General features: G+C 42.0%; 3 protein-coding genes across 9 annotated transcripts in view; 1 reads left to right on the plus strand and 2 right to left on the minus strand.

The window, feature by feature from the left end:
* Positions 1–7,492, minus strand: part of CLHC1 (clathrin heavy chain linker domain containing 1) — a 31,201-nt gene extending 23,709 nt beyond the window's left edge. Inside the window, exons 1-3 of one of the 5 annotated variants that reach the window (XM_075925502.2) lie at positions 7,472–7,492; positions 2,532–2,800; positions 372–559 (exon numbers count right to left, since the gene is read on the minus strand). In XM_075925502.2, coding sequence (XP_075781617.1) covers positions 372–559; positions 2,532–2,714 — 371 coding nt within the window. In that variant the 5' untranslated portion in view covers positions 2,715–2,800; positions 7,472–7,492. The other 4 variants (XM_006122123.5, XM_075925499.2, XM_075925501.2 and 1 more) reach the window with 4 other exon arrangements.
* A 62-nt stretch (positions 7,493–7,554) lies between these two features.
* RPS27A (ribosomal protein S27a) lies at positions 7,555–10,841 on the plus strand. The gene is made up of 6 exons (XM_075925503.2): positions 7,555–7,669; positions 7,752–7,813; positions 8,777–8,831; positions 9,089–9,174; positions 9,735–9,866; positions 10,660–10,841. The coding sequence occupies exons 2-6, from the start codon at positions 7,766–7,768 to the stop codon at positions 10,807–10,809; spliced, it is 471 nt and encodes a 156-aa protein (XP_075781618.1). The 5' UTR covers positions 7,555–7,669; positions 7,752–7,765; the 3' UTR covers positions 10,810–10,841.
* Positions 10,842–12,199: 1,358 nt separating this feature from the next.
* MTIF2 (mitochondrial translational initiation factor 2) overlaps positions 12,200–23,467 on the minus strand; it is a 28,376-nt gene continuing 17,108 nt past the window's right edge. For all 3 annotated transcript variants that reach the window (XM_075925498.2, XM_075925496.2, XM_075925497.2), the window contains 6 exons: positions 21,830–22,034; positions 20,490–20,742; positions 15,938–16,078; positions 14,285–14,449; positions 13,827–13,967; positions 12,200–12,457 (listed from right to left, as the gene is read on the minus strand). In XM_075925498.2, coding sequence (XP_075781613.2) covers positions 12,288–12,457; positions 13,827–13,967; positions 14,285–14,449; positions 15,938–16,078; positions 20,490–20,742; positions 21,830–22,034 — 1,075 coding nt within the window. In that variant the 3' untranslated portion in view covers positions 12,200–12,287. The remainder of the gene's footprint in view (positions 12,458–13,826; positions 13,968–14,284; positions 14,450–15,937; positions 16,079–20,489; positions 20,743–21,829; positions 22,035–23,467) is intronic.

The following is a 23,467-nucleotide window of genomic DNA, read 5'->3' on the forward strand; positions in this document are numbered from 1 at the left end:
AAAGTAGCCTTATAGAATACATTGACAATGAACCTTCACTTTGAAATTATTCTGTCTTTATTTTACAAATGGTGGAAGAGCATATGTTAAACTCAACAGCCTGATTCTGCAGTACTTATGCAAGCCAAATTTCCATTCTCTTCAGTGGAAGTTTTGACTGCACAAGAATTGCAGAATTAGGCCTGGAAATGCAAAAGTCTAAATTATTCTTTTAACAAATATAAGTCATTGTGGGACTTCCACCCAATGAAGAATAAAAGAATATAACCTCTTCTTAAAAGCCACATCTGTGATAAACCAATTACATTTTAAATTTATAAACTAGAGTTAAAGCACTGTGTCATTATACAACATATTAGTGGTGGCCTTACTTGTCTTCAAGTTGGATTGTCCTTTTTTTATAATATATTAGAGTTGTAGGCTCACATGCAAGAACTTTTAATTTTCCATGAAGATAAAATGCATTCCTTTGACCTTTTTTTATAGCTTCAATAAATGCATCATACTCCTGTTTGATTGAAGTCAGAATGTTCTTGTACACAGTAACATGTTCTATTATCTGTGAACACATGTTTTTCCATCTTAATGCTATATATTGCACCTTCGAAAACCCCTTTTGACTCCCTGCAAATCTCCAAACAGCACAACAGTCAGAGTAAAAAGAAACAATTAGACACTGTACACATTTCACATGGTAAACTGCAGCACTGTGCTAATGCAGGAGTAGCAGAACTTAAAACTGACAAAACATGTTTTGCTCAAGATTATGAAAGTGCACAAACACTATAAATGAACTCCATGCTTCTTTCAGCTTAAATAATCACAAATATTATTAACAACATTTGAATATCATTCTTTATGCTGCCAGAACTACTTCTGAACAACATGAGATCTTTCATCAACAGGTATCAGGCCTAATGCCTCCACAGCACTTGCTGCTTTGGAAAGACTAAGGAAGAAGATACAAGGCTAAGACTTTTTTTAAATAGCATAAAGTAGTAGCTCAAATTCACAATCTGGGTGGGCTGATCCTGCAGGCCTTACTCATGCATGCAAAGGATGTAAAATGTGGTTTAACATGCATGTTGAAGTAGCTAAGCAGAAGTCCCAGGTTTGATTCCTATACATTGCATCTCTCTTGGCAGCTGAAAAATTCATGGCACAACAGAGTGAATTACATAGGACATAGTGGAAGGCTTTCAGGATCTTCAAAACTTTATTCAAGAGCAGCACTGATGGGCTCCAAAAATGATTATATTCAGTCCTCCTCATCTAGAAGAATGCTGACAACTCTGAGTATGACACAGGAGGGATATGAAAGCGAGAAAAAATGGGAGAACACCTCACTGGAAAAGCAGAAAGCTGTCCACAGAAACAAGTTCATTCCATCCTAATGAGTAAATGGAATTAGGAGTCTAACACCAGCCATTATTTTTCAGGCATTTATTATAGGCTAAGATCTTTCAGATCAAAGCTCGCAGGAGGGAGAAAATATAAATCCCACTGAGACTGTATGTCAGGCTTATTCCTGCAATTAAAATGGTCAAGTTCAGTAAGGGAGTATATAATTGAACAAAAAAAACCTGATTTTCAATGTAGCCATTCCAGCTGGATGCCACTATAGATTTTGATTTATAAAATCAATATGTATATTTACAGAAAAGCAGAGGCCAAGATTTGTCCTGTGAATACTAAATCAATGTATGTAGTATTAACAAACATCAGATCAACAGGTTTAAAGCATTTGAATCCCCTAAAATGGAATACAGTCAATGGGAAGTACAAGCTGGTTTTAAATTGCTAGCTCAGTGGCTAGCTCCATCACAGAGTGTCAAACTCCATTTTTTGAGGGGACAACTAATGAAATATAAAAACATGAAATTAATGTCAAAGCAAAGAGCCTTCAGAAATAAGGAAGATGAAGAAATGTTAAAAAGCAGAAGCATTTGTATGCAGCTTGAAAAATTCCATATCTTGCTACATCTTGAAATAAGGGAAAGTTCATGGCAAAAAAGCAGCTTAACTGTGCTGCAGAGCATCATTGCTACAGATTTCTCTGATACTACCTTACTCCAATTCTATGGTATTTTATAATGGCTGTTTAGTGAAGTGACTTGGTGGTCTCACTCTAGTTACTAGTTGTCCATGTCACAAAACCACCACCGTAAGGGGTACATTGAGGGATGTAAAGGTTTACCAGTAAGCACTGTCCACTGCCTGCAACCCAGCTGGGCCCATCGTGTTGTGGGGGGTAGGGGCTGCTCCAGCATTTCTCTGCCCATGGAGCATATTGCCATTAACTGGTTAAACCTATAGTTTAACCAGTTAACAATTTGCACAGGATTTTACATCCCTAGTGCATTGTTGAGAGTCACCAATGTTGGCTTTAGGGCAGCTCTGAAATAGCAGAGCAGTACAAAAATTTTTAAAAAATGACACAGAACATTTCCTATTTGTCACTGCATGTAAATTTGGCAGCCTTTTCCACCACTTGTTTACACAGAAAATATTTTTCTACAGTTCTTTGTTACCTTGTCAAACACATTTCTGTATATAATGTAATACTCGTCAGCGGGTCCTTGCTCTGTACAACCCAGTTTCTCAATTTCTGTAATGATGTATCTTTGTATACTGTCCAAAAATCTCTTATCACTGTCTGGAACAATGGGAGGGAGAACAGAATGTCTGCTCACTCCAATATTATGGGTGGACATGGCTGAAAAGCAATATTTTTATTCTTATGGAAAAGTTATGCCCCATTCCCTATTTTCTTCAACTGAAATAAATGCATCAGTCAAACCTAAACAAAAAGAGAAGACTGTTACAATAACATAGCGTAAATGCAACCACTCAGATTCAGGTGTCAAGAGATGCCATGCTTCAGCTACTCTGGCTCTTTAGCTCTTATCAAATATTTCACTATTCAAAGGGCAAGATTTTCTTACTAGCCATTTCCATATAAACTACGACACCTTATAAACATCTGCCCTTATGTTTATTTCTTTCCTACATGGTTTGTAACTATTTCCCTACCCTCACTTTCAAATCTAGTAATTTCTCACTGGATATGGCACCCAGGGATAATACTAATGAGAAGTTGGTCACAGTCGGGGGGGGGGGGGCAGTACTGGAGAAGATAAGCCTCTTCTGAATTTATAAAGGAATGTTACTTGGCCAAACAAATCAAGAATCTAATAGAAACATAGAACTCTAGAACAGGAAGGGACCTTGAAAGGTCATCGAGTCCAGTCCCCTGCCCTCACAGCAGAACCAAGCTCCATAGACCATCCATGATAGATGTCTATCTAATCTGCTCTTAAATATCTCCAAAGATAGAGATTCCACAACCTCTCTAAGCAATTTATTCCAGTGTTTAACGACCCGGACAGTTAGAATTTTTTCCTAATGTCCAACCTAAACCTCCCTTGCTGCAGTTTAAGCCCATTGCTTCTTGTCCTATCCTCAGAAGCTAAGAAGAACAATTTGTCTCCCTCCTACTTGTAACACTCTTTTAGGTACTTGAAAACTGCTATCATGTCCCCTCTCAGTCTTCTCGTTTCTAAACTAAACAAGTCCAATTCTTTCAGTCTTCCCTCATAGCTCATGTTCTCTGGACCTTTAATCATTCTTGTTGCTCTTCTCTGGATCTTCTCCAATTTCTCCACATCTTTCTTGAAATGTGATGCCCAGAACTGGACACAGTACTCCAATTGAGGCTTAATAAGCACAGAGCACAGTGGAAGAATGACTTGCTCACAACACTCCTGTTAATGCATCCCAGAATCATTTTTGCAACAGTGCCACACTGTTGATTCATATTTAGCATGTGGTGCACTATGAACCCTAGATCCCTTTCTGCAGTACTCCTTTCTAGACAGTTGCTTCTCATTCTGTATGTATGAAACTGATTGTTCCTTCCTAAGTGGAGTACTTTGTGTTTGTCCTTATTAAGCTTCATCCTATTTACCTCAGACCATTTCTCCAGTTTGTCCAGATCAGTTTGAATTATGACCCTATCCTCCAAAGCACTTGCAACCCCTCCTTCCTTCGTATTATCTGCAAATATAAGAATTGTACTCTCTATGCCAATATCTAAATTGTTGATGAAGATATTGTACAGAACTGGCCCCAAAACCGACCCCCTGCAGAATCCCACTTGTTATGCCCTTCCAGCAGGTTTGTGAAATGTTAATAACTACTCTTTGAGAACGGATATCCAGCCAGTTATGCACCCACCTTACAGTAGCCCCATGTAAGTTGTATTTGCCTAGTTTATTGATAAGATCATGCAAGACATATCAAATGCCTTACTAAAGTCTATATATACCATGTCCACTGCTTCTCCCTTATCCACAAGACTCGTTATCTTATCAAAGAAAGCTATTAGATTGGTTTGACATGATTTGTTCTTTATAAAACCATGCTGGCTGTTACCTATCACCTTATTATCTTCCAGGTGTTTGGAGATGAATTCCTTAATTACTTGCTCCATTATCTTTCCTGGCACAGCAGTTAAACTGACTGGTCTGTAGATCGGTTGGTCTTTCCCTTTTTATAAATGGGTACTATATTTTCCCTTTTCCAGTCTTCTGTACTCTCTCCTGTCTTCCATGATTTTTGAAATATGTTAGCTAAAGGCTCAGATACCTCCTTTATCAGTATTTTAGGATGCATTTAATCAGGCCCTCATGACTTGAAGACATCTAACTTTTCTAAGTAATGTTTAACTTGTTCTTTTTTTTTATCTTCTAAAACTACTCTCTTCCCAATAGCATTCACTATGTAAGACATTCCTTCATCATCAGACTTCTTGGTGAAGACCAAAACAAAGAAGTCATTAAGCACTTCTGCCATTTCCAAGTTTCCTGTTATTGTTTTTCCCTTGTCACTGAGCAGTGGACCTACCCTGTCCTTCATCTTCCTCTTGCTTCTAATATATTTTTGGAATGTCTTTTTGTTACTCTTTATATCTCTAGCTAGATTGAGCTTGTTTTGTGCCTTTGCCTTTCTAATCTTGCCCCTACATACCTGTATTGTTTGCTTATACAGGCAGTCCCCGGGTTACGTACAAGATAGGGACTGTAGGTTTGTTCTTAAGTTGAATCTGTATGTAAGTCGGAACTGGCGTCCAGATTCAGCTGCTGCTGAAACTGACCGCCAGTTCTGACTTACATACAGAATCAACTTAAGAACCCCAGGCGTCCCCAAGTCAGCTGCTGCTGAAACTGATCAGCAGCTGATTCCAGGAAGCCCGGGGCAGAGCAACTCTGCCTCGGGCTTCCTGTAGTCAGCGCTGGTCAGTTTCAGCAGAAGCTGACTTGGGGACGCCTGGGGCAGAGCAGCTGGGGTGCTGCTGGGTTGCTCCAGTAGCGCCGCTCCTCGGTGCTACTGGACCAACCCAGCAGCACCCCAGCTGCTCTGCCCCAGGGTCCAAAACAAAAGCCTGGTCTGCTGGGGGGGGCACACTAGCTGCGCCCCCCCCTCCCCCAGCAGACCAGGGACACGGGGAGCAGAGCGGCAGCGGCAGCGGAGTGCCGTGCCTCTGAGGCTTTGCTCTGGCAAAGTCTCAGAGGCGTGGGACCCCGCCACGGCTGCAGCTTCAGTCCCGGTGCCTGTGGTCTGCTGGGAACGGTCCCCAGCAGACCACAGGCACCCGGATTGAAGCCGCAGCCGCGGGGGGGTCCCGCGCCTCTGAGGCTTTCCCCAGCAGACCACAGGCACCGGGACTGAAGCGGCAGTAGCGGCAGTTCCCCGCGCTTCTGAGGCTTTGCTCTGGCAAAGCCTCAGAAGCGTGGGAACCCGCCCGGTGCCCCTGGTCTGCTGGAGACGGTCTCCAGCAGACCAGGGGCACCGGAGCAGCTTGTGAACAGGGCTTTCTCACCCCGGAGCTCGCAGGTAGCAATCCGCCACCTCGACCTCCGGGGCGAGAAAGCCCCGTTCGTAAGTGCAGATCCGACGTAAGTCGGATCCGCGTAAGTCGGGGACTGCCTGTATTCATCCTTTGTAATTTGTCCTAGATGCCACTTTTTATTACTCCCTTTTGATTATGAGATCATGCAAGATCTCCTGGTTTTAAGCCAAGGCGGTCTTTTGTCATACTTTCTATCTTTCCTATGCAGCAGAATTGCTTGATTTTGGGCTCTTAATAATATCCCTTTGAAAAACTGCCAACTCTCTTCAGTTGTTTTTCCTTAGTCTTGCTTCTCATGGGACCTCACCTACCAGCTCTCTGGATGTGTCTAGACTGGCAAAAACTTGCCGGCTGTCTACACTGGCCGCTTGAATTTGCGCAAGAGCACTGACTTTGTAATGTACAAAATCAATGCTTCTTGCGCAAATACTTTCACACTCCCGCTTGGGAAAAAGCCCTCTTGCGCAAGAATACTTGCGTTAGAGGGCCAGTGTAGACAGGGAAGACCTGTTTTGCGCAAAAAAGCCCCGATGCTAAAATGGCAATTGGGGCTTTCTTGCGCAAAATCGCGTCTAGACTGGCCACGGATGCTTTTGTGCAAAAGCACTTTTTGCGCGAAAAGCATCCGTGCCAATCTAGACGTGCTTTTGCGGAAATACTTTTAACGGAAAAACATTTCCATTAAAAGTATTTCCGCAAAATCATGCCAGTCTAGACGCAGCCTTTGAGTTTACCACAATCACTCTTCCTAAAATCTAGTGTTTCTAGTTTGCAGTTCTTCCGTCTCCCGTTCCTTAGAATCATGAACGCTAGGATTTCATGATCACTTTCACCCAACCTGCCTTCCACTTTCAAATTCTCAACCAGTTCCTCCCTATTGGTTAAAATCAAATCTAGAACAGCGTCCCCCATAGTAGCTTTTTCAACCTTCCAAAATTAAAAATATGGTCTGCAAGGCAGCCCAAGAAGGGACTGGATAATCTGTGCCGGCTGTGTTCGTTTCCCAACAGATGTCTGGATATTGGAAGCTCCCCCATCACCACCAAATCCTGCACTTTGGAGGAGTTGGTTGTTGGAAAAAGCCGCCTCTGCCTCTTCTCCACAGGCAAGAGCGGACCCCTAGCGGGACGTCACCTAACCCAGAGACTCCAAGTGCAGCCTGTCAAGCGCTCAGCACGCGGGTCCGGGGCCACCCAGCCCAGCCCCTGCTGCAACGACGTCTCTCTGCATGGGCGCGGGGGACGCTCTGTAAGGGCCACAACAGCGAAAGGGGCCGCGCTCGGGGCCGTATTTTCCCGCGGTACCGTTGAGGACCCAGGTTGGCCCGCGCCGTGGTGGGGGATTAGATCACGGCGCCGAGCCCGAGTCGCGGCGCAGCACCCGGCCCGCAGGCGAGCCGCGGTACTTGCACCAACTCCTCCGCGTCCCGGCCGTTGCTGGTAACTACGCCCCGGTGAAAGGGCAGCGTGCGCTCCGGTGCATTGTGGGAAGTGTAGTTTCGCCCACTCTTGCGCGCCGAACTTCCGACTACCACTCCCATCAGCCCAACGCCATGCCTACATGGAAACCTCACTGCCCAGGAGTCCTTGCCGGGCCTTGAGCCGGTGGTGCATGTTGGGAGTTGTAGTCCCTACGTAGGGACGTACGCAAGCCGCGGCGCGCCGGCTTGGAGGCCCCTCCCCTCGTGAGGCAGGAAACCCCGTGCGAGGCGAGTTGGGCTCCCTTTCTGGCGTCCGCCATTCCGCGAGCAGCTCGCTGGTGAGTGTCCGCGTCCCCCACTCGCCCACCCCTGCCCCCGCCCCCGCCGCGTGCGCCCCTCACCGCGCTCTCTGCCCCGCAGGTGCGGCCGGCGCCATGCAGATCTTCGTGAAGACCCTGACCGGGAAAACCATCACCCTCGAGGTAAGCGCCGGGGGGGCCTTCGCAGCAGGCGCCCTGTGCCGGGGAGGGGAGAAGCGCCGCCCCCGCCTCTCCACGCGCCCTGTGCGGGGTCGGGGCAGCCCGCCCTTCCCCCACAGCCGGCCCCACGCGCACGCGGACCTGGATGCGGGGCGGAGGCTTGAAGCGCCGCCGCCCCGGCCTTTGGGAGCCCAGCAGGAACACGCCAAGCCTCTCGGCCGGGCATAGCCAGCCCCTCGCCTCCCCACCCCCCGGCGCTCTGTCAGGCTCCCGCGGGTCCAGGCGGGGTGTAAAAGCGGGCTCGCTGCCTGCCCGTTCGTGTGGGTCACGTCTCCCCTTTTCTGCCAGGAGCTGCCCCTTAGGCACTGGACGGTCACATGTATCCGTTAAATGGTCTGAAAATATAACGCAGCCTCATCAATGGGCAAACTTGTATAAAGTCGTCATCGTCATCTGCTTCCCCACAGGGATGTGAGAGGTTAACCGCTTATCGTTACCCTCAATAGTTGATGCTTAACCAAATGGATCAATAGTGGGGACTGGAGCAGTTCCCTGCTTGTGACGGGCAAGGGGCTGCTCTAGCCCCACGAGGACGACAGAACTGGCCCTCTATTTGTGTCATCTGGAGTAGCCCCTAGCGCAGTCAGTGGCGTAAGGGCTATAGTTGCCCCTGTGCCTACCCCATTTAATCGGTTAACCACTTAAACAGCACATTCAAATGTTTCTTGTGCTTCAGCTAAATCTCCAAACTATTTCTACCTGTTGCTTGAAAGACTTAAATTTGGGTCCAAAATTTGAAAGTCTGGCTTCTGTTTTTGTACAAGTGACAATGTCACAGCAAAGAAATGAGATCGATGTGATGCCTCTTAGACTATCTGGTCTGTAGCTTGAACGGCAACATTTCATAGATTTATATAGCTAATTTAATTCTACTTCAGAGTTGTAACTGGTTTTTTGCTTTAATAGGTTGAGCCTTCTGATACTATAGAAAATGTGAAGGCCAAGATCCAGGATAAGGAAGGTAAATTCAGTTCTTTTTGGATTCCTGTGTTCTCTACTCTGACAATTCTTTGGATAAAGAATAGCTTACCTGTTACCATTTCCCAGGAATCGGACACATTACAGAATTTTTCTATAAGTGATACTTAATTTTGAAACATTTTCTATGGTTACTAGATATCTTCATGCCCTGCCGTCCATCTATCTTGGTTTTTATTTCTGTAGTCAGCATAAGTTTGAGTAGATTTCTATCTAATTTTGATTTACCTTTTCCATTAGGAATTCCTCCTGATCAACAAAGACTTATTTTTGCTGGCAAACAGTTGGAAGATGGACGGACGCTGTCTGACTACAATATTCAAAAGGTGTGTATCTTTTAGAGATTGGATACAGTATAATGCAGAGTTCCAGAAGTTCTGTGTGTGTGTGTGTGCGATTTTTAACTCACAACAGGGTAGATTACAATTCTCTGGTGAAGAACCCTGACACAAGAGGCAGCTCGGTTGCTATAGGAAGGGGAGTGTAATAGTATTCCAGATTGGCTGGAGCACATTTGTTGAGTAACTTGAGCTAAACCCAGAACTATAGGCATATTATAATGAGAGCTATGGCAACATTTCCAGCTTAGTGTATTGACAGTTTTTTTAGGAAATAAGTAGAACAAATTAAATATATTGCAATTATCTAGTCTCTTTGAGAGCATACACGAGCTTAGATCAATGGCAGATTCATTGATCACTTGACACTGCTCAAAATTTCTCTAAGTTCTAGTCCTGGGTAGCTGGATTTAGCATGTACTGGTGATACAAGTCATTGTGTATGTAGTAGTAAAAAATTTTGGTTGAAAGCTGCTACTACTTACTAACCTGAATATTTTGGGATCAGATTGTTTAATTCTACTATATTATCTTTGTTTTTCTAATAGGAATCAACTCTTCACCTTGTGCTGAGACTTCGTGGTGGTGCTAAGAAGAGAAAGAAGAAGTCTTACACTACCCCCAAAAAGAACAAGCATAAGAGAAAGAAGGTTAAGCTTGCTGTACTTAAATATTACAAGGTAAGAGTAATTAAAATCATTGAGTCAACTTGTCTCCTTGCGAGAAGGTGAAGTTTGAACTGTAGCATCACTATGAATAAGCATGTAGGTACTAGGGATGTTAACCATTGGGTATGTGTAAATGTATAACTGCTTGACACTTTAGCAGTTACATGTTTACATTAAGGGTGGCAGGAGGGAGCTGGTGCTTGCTGGGAGATGGCTTCTCCCAAGTGTCTGATTTTTTTCTCTCTCTCTCATGCCAGCCCTCTGCTGCCTCTTTGAGAAGCAGGAGGAGGGCTGGGGAGGAGGAAGGCAGCTCTGCAGAGCTGGCACAGAGCTCCTGCCTCCCCCTCCCCCCACCTTTGCTGATTCTGATAGAGGCAGCAAGAGGAGGAAATGGGTGTAGTCAATAGGATTCCAGACCTACTGATTTTTATTTGTGTGTGTGTGCGTGCGTGTGGTCAACTACACACTGACATCCCTAGTAGGTATTAAATGTTTTCTCCCCTGTGTGTTTACTGAATCTGTAAGATGTAGTTTCCAGCTAGCTTTTACCTCTACATATGTAAGTAACTGGAAAAGGCACAGAACTTGTACAAGCAATACATTTCCTCAAATCTTTGAGTAGCTTATGTAGCTATTCAACTTTCACTAATGCAGCCAATACATTTGTCAATATGAAACCTGGAATGCTAAATCATGTTTACAACAGAGAGAGTCCTGATTTCTAATTAATGGCTATTCTGTGGTTTTTCTTTGAGGGAAGATATATCTAAAAAGATGCAACATTATGGAGCTTTTCCTTTTACAGGTGGATGAGAATGGTAAAATCAGTCGTCTGCGCCGAGAGTGCCCCTCTGAGGAATGTGGGGCTGGAGTCTTCATGGCCAGTCACTTTGACAGACATTACTGTGGCAAGTGCTGTCTGACATACTGCTTCAACAAACCAGAAGACAAGTAAATGTATCTGTTAATAAAAAACTCAGATTTGCAGTGTTGTAAATTTATTTTCCTTCTAGGAATGTACATCATGCTGCCTTCAGGCAGTATTAGTTCAGCAGGTGTATTTCTGGAAATTAAGTGTAGTGAGGTGGAGGGATGGGTAAAATAGCTCCTTTTTTCTAACCTCACACCTAAGGATTCAGATTTAAGAGGCTGTAATCTTGGGCATCCTCTAAATGGGGAAGACTTATTTAGGTGGAGCTAATCTTCAAACAGGATTGATTTTGATAGGAAAGTACTATAACTGAATTTAAGTTGCCTTCTGTGTGGAGCTGTGTTCTGGGGATGTTACACTCACTACACAGTAAAATTACATCAGCTTTTCATAGGCCCCACATAAATTAACATCCTATTTTGACAATTTGTGGCTTTACTGACTTCAGTAAAAATCACTGCAGTTCAAGTGCTACAGATGTGTGGGTGCTTCAAAGAACTACAATGAGTAGCAGTTTCAGTGGGATAGTCAAGTTAAACTGGAAGAACTGCCTATGATATCTTCTCCATCTTTCCTTTAAGGAATCTAGTTATGTTTTTATAATTGATCAGAACAGCTTTATTGCTAAACTAATCATAAAATGTCACTTAACTCAAATGGCCATAAGTTGAATAGTGAGGAATGCTAAAATGTGTAAGTGGTAAAAATTTCAGGAGGGGCAGGTGCATAAATGCATATTAACCAATGATTCCACACTCATTGGTTAGCTATTTTTACACTTTTGCATCTTTAAGTCATAGCACTATAGAAGTGAAATAAAGGGAAGTGTTTCTACAAAAGAAACAGGGACTGTGCTTACCTAATGAAAAAAGCTTGATTTCCACCATTCCTTTTGATTAACAATAGAGAGAGCCATGAATGCTTCCCCCTCACACCCCTTAGTTACATGTGGCAAAAGAGAAGCACAAAAGTTGAGGGTAAGATTAAGCACTAATAGTGGAATTCAAGGATTGTCTAAATGTTTAGCAGTGAAATGAACAGACAGTAATTTGAGGTGTGCTTTTCAGCAGGAAGAGAGAATGATCTAGTGGTATTCTACAAAAGCTTTTGGAATCAATTTGTACTACACTAATCCTATTCTCTTTAAGCATGTCAGTAGAGAGCTTTAAAACCAATTCATTTGAAACCCACTGCTGTCTCTGGCAGATGGAGGGCCCAACCTGTACAGGCAGCTCCAGCACCACCCACCACAGCAGTATGTCCCCAGAGGCGGTGGCTCTAGTACATCCTCTTCTGTCCCTAAGGAGTTAACACTACCATGCTGGAAATATGCTTTTCTAGGTCTACAAAGCTGGCGTAATCCAGCAGTGAAGAAAATCCTATTCATAATGCCAGTGAATTCTTACAATACAAGCCACTTTAAGTATCTTTAATATAAGAATATTCTGTGAAGCTATTCAGAAATAGTGCAATGCCTCTTCTCCACATTCAAGTAAAAGGATTTAAAATCCTGGATCCCAGGAAATTGTGTGTTTAACTTCCTTTTCTTCATAGCAGATAATTTCATCTCCAATATTGAATTCTATGTTCTTATCCAAACTAAGGCCACAATCCATGCCAGTTTTTATTACCTGGACATCATCTTTATGGTGCTTCAATGAGGTTAAATATCCTAGAAAGACAACAAATGTCAATGCAGGAAGAAATAGCTCCAGTAGAAAAACGTACAAGTCAATATCCTCCCTGCCAAAAAAAGCAACATGGCAAGGCCAGTGCAAAAAAGTTACAATTTTTAGTGATGCTGAACCGCCATAGTTTACACCAGTAGTCACCAACCAGATGATCAGGATCTACTGGCAGATCTTGGAACCTCTGACAGGCAATCCTGACTACTTTGGCCAAGATGCTGTCAAGTGCCTGCACTTCAGCTGCCCCTCCCGCCACTGCTGCACATTTGCCTTGGCACTGCCTCCCCCCATCTCCAGGAGCCTCCTGTTTGCTGTACAGGACAGGGTAGGGAGAAGAGGGGTCAAGGTGCCCCCATCCCACCCTGTATCCTATCTCCACAGAGCAGGGGTTGGGATGGCTGCTTTTGGGAGTGGTGCAAGGCCACAGCAGGGATAAGCCTGCCTTAGTCCCATTGCACCACCACCCAGGAGCCACCTGAGATAAGCAGTGCCCAGCTAGAACCCACATCACGAAACCTTACCCCATTCATGAACCCCCTTCCTACACTCCAAGCTCCTGTCTTAGCCCCAAGCACCCCTGCCATCCAAACGCCCTCCCAGAGCCCACACCCAGAACCCCCTCTGGCAACTTAACTGCCTGCCCCAAGATCAGCTCAGAGCCTCTCTCATTCCAGATCCCTTAATCCAAGACCAGAGCCTGCATCCCAATCCTCTGCCCCTGCCTGGTGACAGTTTGTGTGTTGGGGGGGGGGGGGAAGGAGGGGGGGAGATATGAAGTGAGTAGGGGCAGGGCCTCAGAAAGGGCACAAAGGAGGCAGGACAGGTATTTGGGTTTGAGGTAAATCTTGGATTGTGCTTAAATTCAAAAAGTGATCTCATGCTTAAAAAGGTTGGAGACCACTGGTTTACACAGATTTTGAAAATTAGGTGCTATTCCTTTTGAATTTTAATGGGATATACTATGATCTCACTATCTCCTTGCAATAGAGACTGTTGTCAAGGGTTCAGAACACACAGAAGTCTCTTATGGGGAGAGAACACCAGGATGGGTCAAGAAAATGTCTGTCCAAACCCAATTCTGCATGCATTGCCTAAGCAAGAGATCAAGCTTTGCAGGAACTAGTTATGCCCATTTTAGGTGAAGTCCACAATAAATAGTGTATTAAGCTGATTGAACAAACTTAAGCAAATTCCACCTTTAGATAGTCCAAAATTTAATTTAGACCGACTTCCATGGGAGTTGCCTATATAGACCAAAGGATATAGTCTGAGCTTAAGAATTTAACTCCAAGGGTGAGCATGTGTGTGTAGTAGAATATTAATGCGGATAAATGGTTTGATAGTTTTACTTACCTTTCCAAATAACATCTCTGTTACGAATTAGTTTAAACAGCATCTTTCTATCTAACTGCCCCTTCTGTACTCGGCAGCCAGCCACTGGAACCTTGCTTTTTCCTACTGTGACGAAGAAGGTGGCAAGAACAGAGGCCTCCCCTAAAGAAAGAAATGGAAAGAGTAAAGCTCTGATAGCAGTGGAAGAACACAGTGAAATGTAGTTTTAATTCCTGGTGCAGTTTGTATCATTTCCTTTTAAGTTTTCTGGATGTTCTGCTGCTGTGTATTGAGAATAACTGTAGAGGAATTCTATGCAAATGAGGTCAATGAGAAAGCTATCCCGGAGAATAAAATATGTATATTTTCTCAACATACAACTTAATCAAAGTCCATTGCAGAGCAGCAAAATATTTTCTCTACCCCACAAGAAAAATCTAGTTTCACAAGGCAATAGTCATCATCCAGTGAAAACTTACCTATTATATTTTCTACTAGAGATGGAGGCAATCTGCTGCTCAACTCATCTTTTAAATCGTCAATAAGACGATAGATAATATTGTGAAGTTTAATTTTTATTCCCTTTTTTGCAGCCAGCTGCTGAATAGATTTGTTTGCATTCACACTGAATCCATATATGATACCTGATAGATAAAACCACCTGATTAGAAACACTTCAAGTACAGGAATTTTTATTTTCAAGCAGTAAATGCTTTTGGAGATAAGCTTGCAAAGGCTCTCCTGAAATATTAATGTAGTATTTTATTCTTAGTGCCGTCTGTAGCTTAACAACTGAAAACTGTTTGCTTATCTTGAGTTGAGCTTTTCACATTTACTAAGTTAAAGTTACAATCCTCTCTTCCTTTAACTCCTGATTCCAAAAGTTAAGATAATCAGTAATGTTGCTTTTTATTCAGGATAAGTGAAATTTTGTAGTTTCCCCATTTTAACTTTTCCATTCATTTTTAAAATCAGAGAACAGATGTACAAAAAGCACCTTCAACAATGCTCTCTCTTGAAGGGCATATCTAAACTACATCCCTCTTTTGAAAGAGGGATGTAAATTAGATCGAAATTGCAAATGTAGACAGGATTTGAATTTCCTGCACTTCATTTATATAATACATTCTTTCATTTATATAATACATTCTTTCGAAAACGGGTATTTTGAAAGTGAAGTCTCTGTCTATACATGGTTCTTTTGAAAAAACCTCTTTTTTAAAAGATCCTAGACAGCATCTGGACAGTGGTTTCACTTTTGAAATACCCGTTTTCGAAAGAACATGTCGCCATTATGCAAATAAAGCGCAGGAAATTCAAATCCCTGCTTCTGTGTGGCTCATAACCTTGTCTCGTTCCCCAACAGAAGACAATCTGATTAAAGATATTATTTCACCCACCTGGTTTGTAAATTCCAAGATGATATAATCAAATGTAATAAAGCAGATAGGCGGCTGGTCAGATCCTGTGATCTGGCTAAGCAATGTGCTATATGAAGGTACAGAATGGAAAGGGAGGGCCTTATCTTGGGGTTAGACAAGGCCAGCTCCATATGTTGTCTCCAGCATAAATCAGGTTCTAAATTACACCCAGGTGTGGCCCAGGAGTGTTCCAGCAACTGGGGATCAAAGAAATATAGGGGCACTTCATTCATGCCCCCTGGGCTGGAAGGAGATAATAATAGGAACCAATATGCTGACCAACCTCCTCTTGCACCAGGGATCCCCTCCACAAAAAATCCTCTTGGATCGAGTTAAGCCAATTTTCTAGCTGTTTTTCACACAGAAGCAGCATAAAGCAACCAGAATCTAGAGCACTGTCTCCAACACACAAGTTTGCAGATACTAGCTGCCGTAGTACAGAATAGTGTATATCTTTCTCTGAATTACCTGCATTTTCACTAGCTATCTAGCAGGATGTTGATATCACTAGTACTTAATTTCTATGAAAGAATATTTTTATGTTTCATACAATATTTTAAGGTTTTTATAAATGCAAATGTACACTAATTATATTTTTAATTAAATTATTACAGTAGAAACAAAAACAAAGCACAGCTTCCTGTTCATAAAATAAAATATGAAGGATTTCACACTGATAATAAGATCACTGTCTAAATATACACATTTTACCATTAAATGTTTCAGCAAGGTTTATATCATTTTCACTGACATCCCCTACTCCAAAATGGATCACATCCAATTCACATTCATTGTCGGCGTTATAGCTGTCCAAAATGCTTAGAATTGCCTCAGTGGAACCATCTACATCACCTAAATACATGAAATGTTCTATCATTAAGCTTATAAAATCACAATAAACAAGTATCAAAATTATAACAAACAAAAGACAAATGCAGCTACATAGGAATTCCAGATAATATAAAAAAGATTTAATATCTGGTTCTGTATTTTTAGCATATAACAGATTGTTGAATATATTGCACAAACTTGAAAGTTTGGTGTTCTAGTCTGAAAAGTGATCAAACATATCAAGGGGGTTCCTCCACATTTGTTGTGTCTCAATGACCAAGATCAAGTTTGCTTAGTTTTCCAAATACTGTCAGCCCTGTACATTCAGCCTGGGATATGAAAATCAAGGTGGGTTCTTCCTAGCTCTTGCATCATCATCAATAAAAATTATGTATGGCGTCAGTTCTACGAGTCCAATGATATTGCCCATGGAGTTGAGCTGATATAGCTGATGGCTCTTGCACATTTCAAAGTGAGAGGTGCAGCAGGATAGTGCGTACCTCCTTATTGACTAATCAAGTAATCAACAATAAATTCCATCGACTACTCGATGAGTTGTTAAATTTCGATTAATCATCTATACAGTGGAGCCAATTCCCCAGGAACTGGGCTGGCAAGGGCTGCCCGCTCAGTTCCCAGGGAGGCTTCACTATTGCAGAACCTATAGAGTGGGTAATGATGTAACTGCTGAGATTTTCAGAGATTTTAACATTCCTAATACTTATATGGTCACTTTTGAGAGTAAAATCACACTTTAAATATATTGTAGTCATCAAGTCATGCTTATGTTAATTTTAATAAAAATATTTTCATCCAGAAGTTTCTCCTCAGAAGATTTACAAGTCAGTACTTAGTTTTAGGACTGGAACAGAGCATTTTCTTACTGTGGTAAGAATTCTGGTTCTTCAAGACATGCCCACACAGATTCCACTCTAGGGGTGTGTCTAGACTACAGGGTTTTTTCAAAAAAACTTCCCCTGCATCTAGGCTGCTGCCACATCCTTTCTAAAATAAATCGAAAGAACGCAGCAGTTTTTTTTTACCGTGGAAAACCTTGTTTTATGAGGAAGAATGCCTTTTTCCAAAGTGCTCTTTTGAAAAAAGGTGCTAGGCAATGCAAACTGTGCTTTTTCAAAAGAGAGCATCCAGACTGCCTGGGTGCTCTCTTTTGAAAAAGCAGCTTGCTTTTTCGAAAGTACTGGCTGTAGTCTAGATGCTCTTTTTCAAAAGAGACTTTTTTGAAAAAGCCTCTTTCGAAAGAGGCTTGCAGTCTAGACGTAGCCTCGGTGTGCCTGCAGCCCACATACATAATATTGGATTCTTTTGAATAGCAGTGTCTGTCGGGGTTGCCCCTATACCTCAAACACCCTTACTTTCTGCAGCCAAAGATATAAAAAGTGAGGTGCACGTCCCTGTTCCTTCACCAATAAAGATCTCCTAGGAATAGTTGTACAAGTAGCAGGATGATGGGGTATCCTGGAATCTGTAGATAACACACCTCAAAGAACCGCAGGTTTTGTAGGGTGACTGTCCACAGATTTCACTCTTGGAGCCTACTAAGCATTTGCTAATTTATCAGTAGCTAGGCATCAGGAGTTCTACTTTAACAGACTGAAGGACTGCTGTATATAAGCTAGCATCCAATTTGGACGCTTGTGCCAGGGAATAGCAAGTGGTAAATGTATGGATTGAGTTTTACATGCTGTCCTACATATCTGATATGTAGATGTTAAACAAACATGCTGCAGGAGCTGCTTCAGCGTTAATGCATCCAGGGAGATCTTTCTTAGTCAAATAAGTACTAAAGCATCCTGAGACCCACTCAATGATATAAATTGTCCCTTACATTTTCCAGGGAATGCCACAAAGAGCGTGAAGACAAGTGAGCATCTGAATGGACTGATCCTATTCAAATAAAAGGATAATGCTCTAATTAAATTAAATTAATGGAGATTGCCTATCTCCTAGAATGGACCTTGAAAGGTCATTGAGTACCATCCCTGAACAATTTTTTTGCCCCAAATGGCCTCCACAAGGATTGAACTTTCAACCCTGGGTTTAGCAGGCCAATGCTCAAACCACTGAGCTCAAATTACTTCAAACACGTGGAAGTTTATGTCACCTAGAATAGTTAAGGGAATAACAACGGGAGATTGTAATTAATGCTTTCTATTATCGCTATTTGGCTAGAAGGCCCAGTACCATTCTGCTGGATGACAAGCTGGCCTCAGTTATCTATGCCTTCATCAGTTCCATGCTGAACTACAGCAAGGCAGCATACCTGAAATTTTCAGCACTTAGGGACTGTCTATACTTACAGGAAGATTGCTGCTTTGGAGATCGATCAACTGGAGTTCTATTTAGTGGGTCTGGTAAGGACCTGCTAAATTGAACACTGAAGGCACCCCCGTCAACCCCAGAATTTCTTGCACTTGACTCCTTTCTCCCATCCATCTCCCGCTGTGAGGCTGCCATAGAAAGTCAATACAAGATACATTGACTTCAGCTGTGCAATTCACATTGCTGGAGTTGCGTATGTTGCGTTGATTTTCTCTTGCAATTTAAACTGGCCTTAGGAACTCCAACTAGAACAGAATGCTACAGCATGTTCCCCAATAACACAGGCTACTGAAAGCATCTAAGACCTGTTCTCCACTTTCTGTACTGCTTCTCCATAGAACACAGCATCAAGTTCAAGCCTTTGGTCTTTATCTTCAAAGGTATTACATGACCTGGGTTCAAGATATCATAAAGACTGTGGTTGATAATTTTGCTTCTCTGTCTCAATGGAACTCCCTCCAAGGGTAAAATGTAGGACACAGAATTTTTTCTGGAGTCAGTCCAAGACTGGAATATGCTCTCCCCAAAATTAATGTCCATTACAAACCTCACTACTGTCTGCTCCAAGCGCAAAATGAATTTCTTTAGCCTGCATTAAATACAAATGCTATCAACATTTCTCTGTTTTTTCTGAAAAAAAAAGTCTACCAGCGCAAGACACATCCTTGCACATGCGTCTCCTGGAAAGAGGATGAGAGAACAGACAACAGCTCACGGATGTTAGCCATGCTGTTTAATGCACTAGTGAAGGTACTAAACAACTACGTTGATGAGTGCAGTGTAAGAAACTACATAAGAACAGAATAAATTGTTGGTGTTGGCTTGGGTTTCTGAGTATGTGCACTAAAACGGGACTTAACCTGTAGGCTTTTTAGAATAGTTAATGTTATAGGAGACTTTCCATCTCATTTGGAAAGAGGGACTGATATCTGGGAGAACTCCTAAAAGCTTTGTCCGAAGGTACTAGCAACATGGCTGACAAGTAGGACTTACGAGGGACAGCTTGCCCTGGAGGTTTGGGTGGCATCTCATCTAACTCTGGCACTCAATGTATGGAAATAGGTCCCGTGCCTTAAAAAGTCTGCCAAAATATGATAAGGCTTTTATTGACCTTTCCAAGAGAACATGTTTCTGTTTTGCATCCCTCGCTATTTAATTCCTTTTGGTCAGGGGTGGGGAACCTTTTTGGGATGTGGGTCAATAACACACGGAAAAATCAGTTGGGGGGGGTCGCACACAAGTGAGAAGAAAAAATACAGCCAAAAAAAAAACCCCTTCACTGATGTGGGCCCCAATTTGAGAAGGAGAAAGACACTCCCCACATTCCCCTCATGCACCAGAGCCTGGGGGGCAGGGGGGAAGGGAAGTGGCAACCTAGTAGATTGTGTGTGCTCTAGCCCCACAGGGGGACAGTGGGGAGGGCCTGGAGTGCCAGTTGGGCTCCCCAGTGCTGAAGGGGTTCCTGAGCCAGACCCGGGGCCTGAGGTTCCCCATCCCTGCTTTTGGAGGAGGACATAGCAGTTGAGTAGCTCTCTGAAGCAAGGCAGAGCAGCACCAGAAGCATCTGTGACTGGCATCCCTGTCACAAGAGGGATAGACCTTGAAATCTTAGTGACCTGCAATCAGTAATTTTTAAGTTCCAATTTGGGGGGAGCAGAGTGAAAGTAGAAGGGCCATTATAGAAGGAAGAGGGGGTAAGCACAGGGAGTAAAACCCTTATATAAAGAGAAAGGAAACTTATCGCTAAGAGGTTTTTTTGTTTTATAAAAGTAAAGAGGAAAAGAAAACTATTTGATACTATAAAAACTAATAGAACTTGCTCAGGGATGTGAACACTACATAGTGCCATTTCACTGCCATGGGCAGTAAGGAACGAAATGTGCATTATGGTCACCCCATCCTTTATACCCTCAGCTACAGGAAGCAAGGGTACAGGTGAACCTCAACAGACAGTTATGCACAACAATCAGAACTCACACACCAGGAGTGGAATCCATGTGAATACTCACTTAAAGAAAAACCTACAATTCCAAATTCAGACTTGGCAAATATGCACTAGAACAACTTCAAAGTCAAGGGAATACGACAGCACCTTTAACAATTACAGGTAGCACATTTCTGTCACTCTCCACTCTCTCTTTAAACCTCATAGTTATTAGATGTTTGTTGGTTTTATACAACGCTGCTTTTCTCTGTCTCCAGGTCAGATTGCCTAGGTTTTCTCGCTCTTTCTTGTATGCATCTGTGTGTTCCTTTTGTTTTGCTTCAATAACATCCATATCCTCTTTGATTTTCTCCTGTTTTTCATCATAATTTCTCCACTCAACAACTTCATGTGCCCTTTGCTAGGCAGGAAAGACAGAACTGTTACTTCTCAATATATAGCACCAGGCAATTTGGTCTTAAAAGGCATTTTTAGCTAATTATCTCAGGGGCAATATTCAAGTGCTTTTTTGTTTGTAACTTTGTTTTCCTTTTAAATTTAAATAATATTTTAATAAGAATAATAAAAGTCTAGCTAACAATCTCATTTTACACAGAAGACAACAGCAGAAGTACCCAGCACAGACAAGTTCTCAAGGTAACACACAAGGGCATGGTGGAATAAACTGCATTAATTTGCTCCTAGGTATCTTTCATCTCACTCTATAGCACCAAAAAACTGACACCAGAACCATTTATCCAAAGCAACAAAGAGAATCCTAAATAGATTTAGGAAACATACAATGCTCAACTCATAAGAGGCTATTGTAGACTTTGGAGATTATTTGATAGCAAAGTCACTGGAAAGGTATATCTGAGGGACTCCAGGGACACAAGGAGAATACTGGTATGACATTTGGTCTTACAAAAAAGGTTAGGGAAGAACACAGGAAGCTTTAGAGAAGCTGCAGTTTTAAGAAAAGATACTGCTCAATCCCTTTCATGACATAAATGGTACCTACCTGCATTAGCTTCAGCAGAGCTTAAGTTAAAACAAGTTATTCACACCAATTTCTGTGTTTTATTTTGAGTCTTAATTTTAACACCTTCTGAGTCCTTTGAGAGGCATGAGGGAAGAAATCAGCCAAGGAAATACTGAAAGAGAAACCACCCAGCTACTGGCTACAGTCAAACAGAAGCAAAGGGAAATAGGAGATCACAGATTAACTTTCATACCACTGAGAGGTTGCTTTCTTCGGCTAAATGTGGAGTAGATCAATGTGGATGCGCTAGAGGAGGGGAAGGAGTAAGGACCGTATGTTTCAGTGGATTCTTCAATCCCTTTGTGGTAAACCTATTCCAGGCCACATTTACTATGCAGGTTTTGGCTTCAAGCCTTCGTTACTATGGCTCATTTTGAATAAATATTACCATTTTTGCACTTAATTCTATCTACATTACATTCTGCAATACACGTGTTAGCTATGCATTGAGTTATTCTTGCTATACCTCAGATTCTACTTCAAGGATTTCAGCTCCTGCGGAAGGGACTTCCTTCCAGCCCACAATTTCTACTGGCATACTGGGAGTAGCTTCATCCACTGTTTTGCCATTCTCATCAAACATCAAGCGCACTTTTGCCCAGCTTTTACCTGCCACCAGAATACATCCTTTTCTCAGAGTTCCTCTCTGGATTACAGCCGTGGTTACTGGACTAAGAGGAGAAGAAAGAGGAAGAAAAACAAGATTAAGACTACTATCACATTTACAGTTTACATGCCTTTAAGAAAAGATAAACAAATATAGAACAGTATTTCCTATTCTCTCAGAGCATTTCTATTTCACCACCATGCTGAAGAAGGTTTTAAAGGAGTCTTGAAAAGGGGGAAAAATGGGAGTATCCTTTTTAGTTTCTTTAGCTGTATAAATGTTAAAAAATCAGCAACCCCCTCCTCTTCAATTAGGCACTTAGGGTACATCTACACCCTTACCTTAAAATAACCTAAGCAATTTGTGCTACACAAATTGTGTAGCTTGAGGTAATTTCAAAATAGCTTATTTCAAAATTAAATTAAATTTTGAAATAAAGCGCTATTCCGACAAGTCCTTAAACCTTGTAGAACGAGGGTTACAGGGACACTGGAACAGCACGCTTGTTATTTCGAGATATATTTTGAAATAATGGGTGCGTTTAAAGATGTCAAACTGCTATTTCAGGAAACTTCTGGTATCCCAAAATAGCCCTGCTGTCTAGATATAGCCTTAGAAAATTCACAAACTATATGAGACAACAGTCCTCCAGAAAATCCAGGAAGTACCAGATACACTGCTTGTATTTCTAGTGTAATAAACACCAAGCAGAATTTGTGACAAAGAAATCTTTCAGGTGTTCCTTTATATATTGTTTATAAAACCCCCAAAACTAAAATCAAATTATTTCCTTTTGGAGGTCCCTTTTAAATAGCACCATTTTAAAGAACAATTTAGTGAATTGTTCATAAAAAGTTTCTATTTTATAAATGATCTGGAGAAAGGGGTAAACAAACTGCTTAAGATAAACTATGAAGAGCTTCAAAAGTATCTCACAAAACTAGGTGATTGGGCAACAAAATGGCAAATTAATTTTAATGTTGATAAATGCAAAGTAATGCATATTGAAAAAATAATCCCAACTATACATACAAAATAATGGGGACTAATTTAGCTATAAGCACTCAAGAGAGAGATCTTGGAGTCACTATGGATAGTTCTCTGAAAATATCCACGCAAAAGGCAGCAGCAATCAAAAAAGCAAACAATGTTAGGAATAATTAAAAAAGGATAGAGAAAAAGACAGTGAATATCTTATTACCTCTATATAAATCCATGGTATGCCCACATCTCGAATACTGCATACAGATATAGTTGCCTCATCTCAAAAAAAGATATATTGGCATTGGAAAAGATTCAGAAAAAAGGCAACAAAATGCTTAGAGTTTGGAACAGGTGCCTTATGAAGAGAGATTAAAAAGACTGGGAGTTTTCCACTGAGAGAAGAGGAGACTCAGAGGAGATAGGATAGAGGTCTATAAAGTCATGACAAGTATGGAGAAAGTGAATAAGGACAAGTTTTTTACTTGTTCCCATAACGTAAGAACTAGGAGTCAC

Source organism: Pelodiscus sinensis, chromosome 3 (assembly GCF_052426305.1).
Source record: "Pelodiscus sinensis isolate ZL-2025 chromosome 3, ASM5242630v1, whole genome shotgun sequence".
Taxonomy (NCBI): domain Eukaryota; kingdom Metazoa; phylum Chordata; order Testudines; family Trionychidae; genus Pelodiscus; species Pelodiscus sinensis.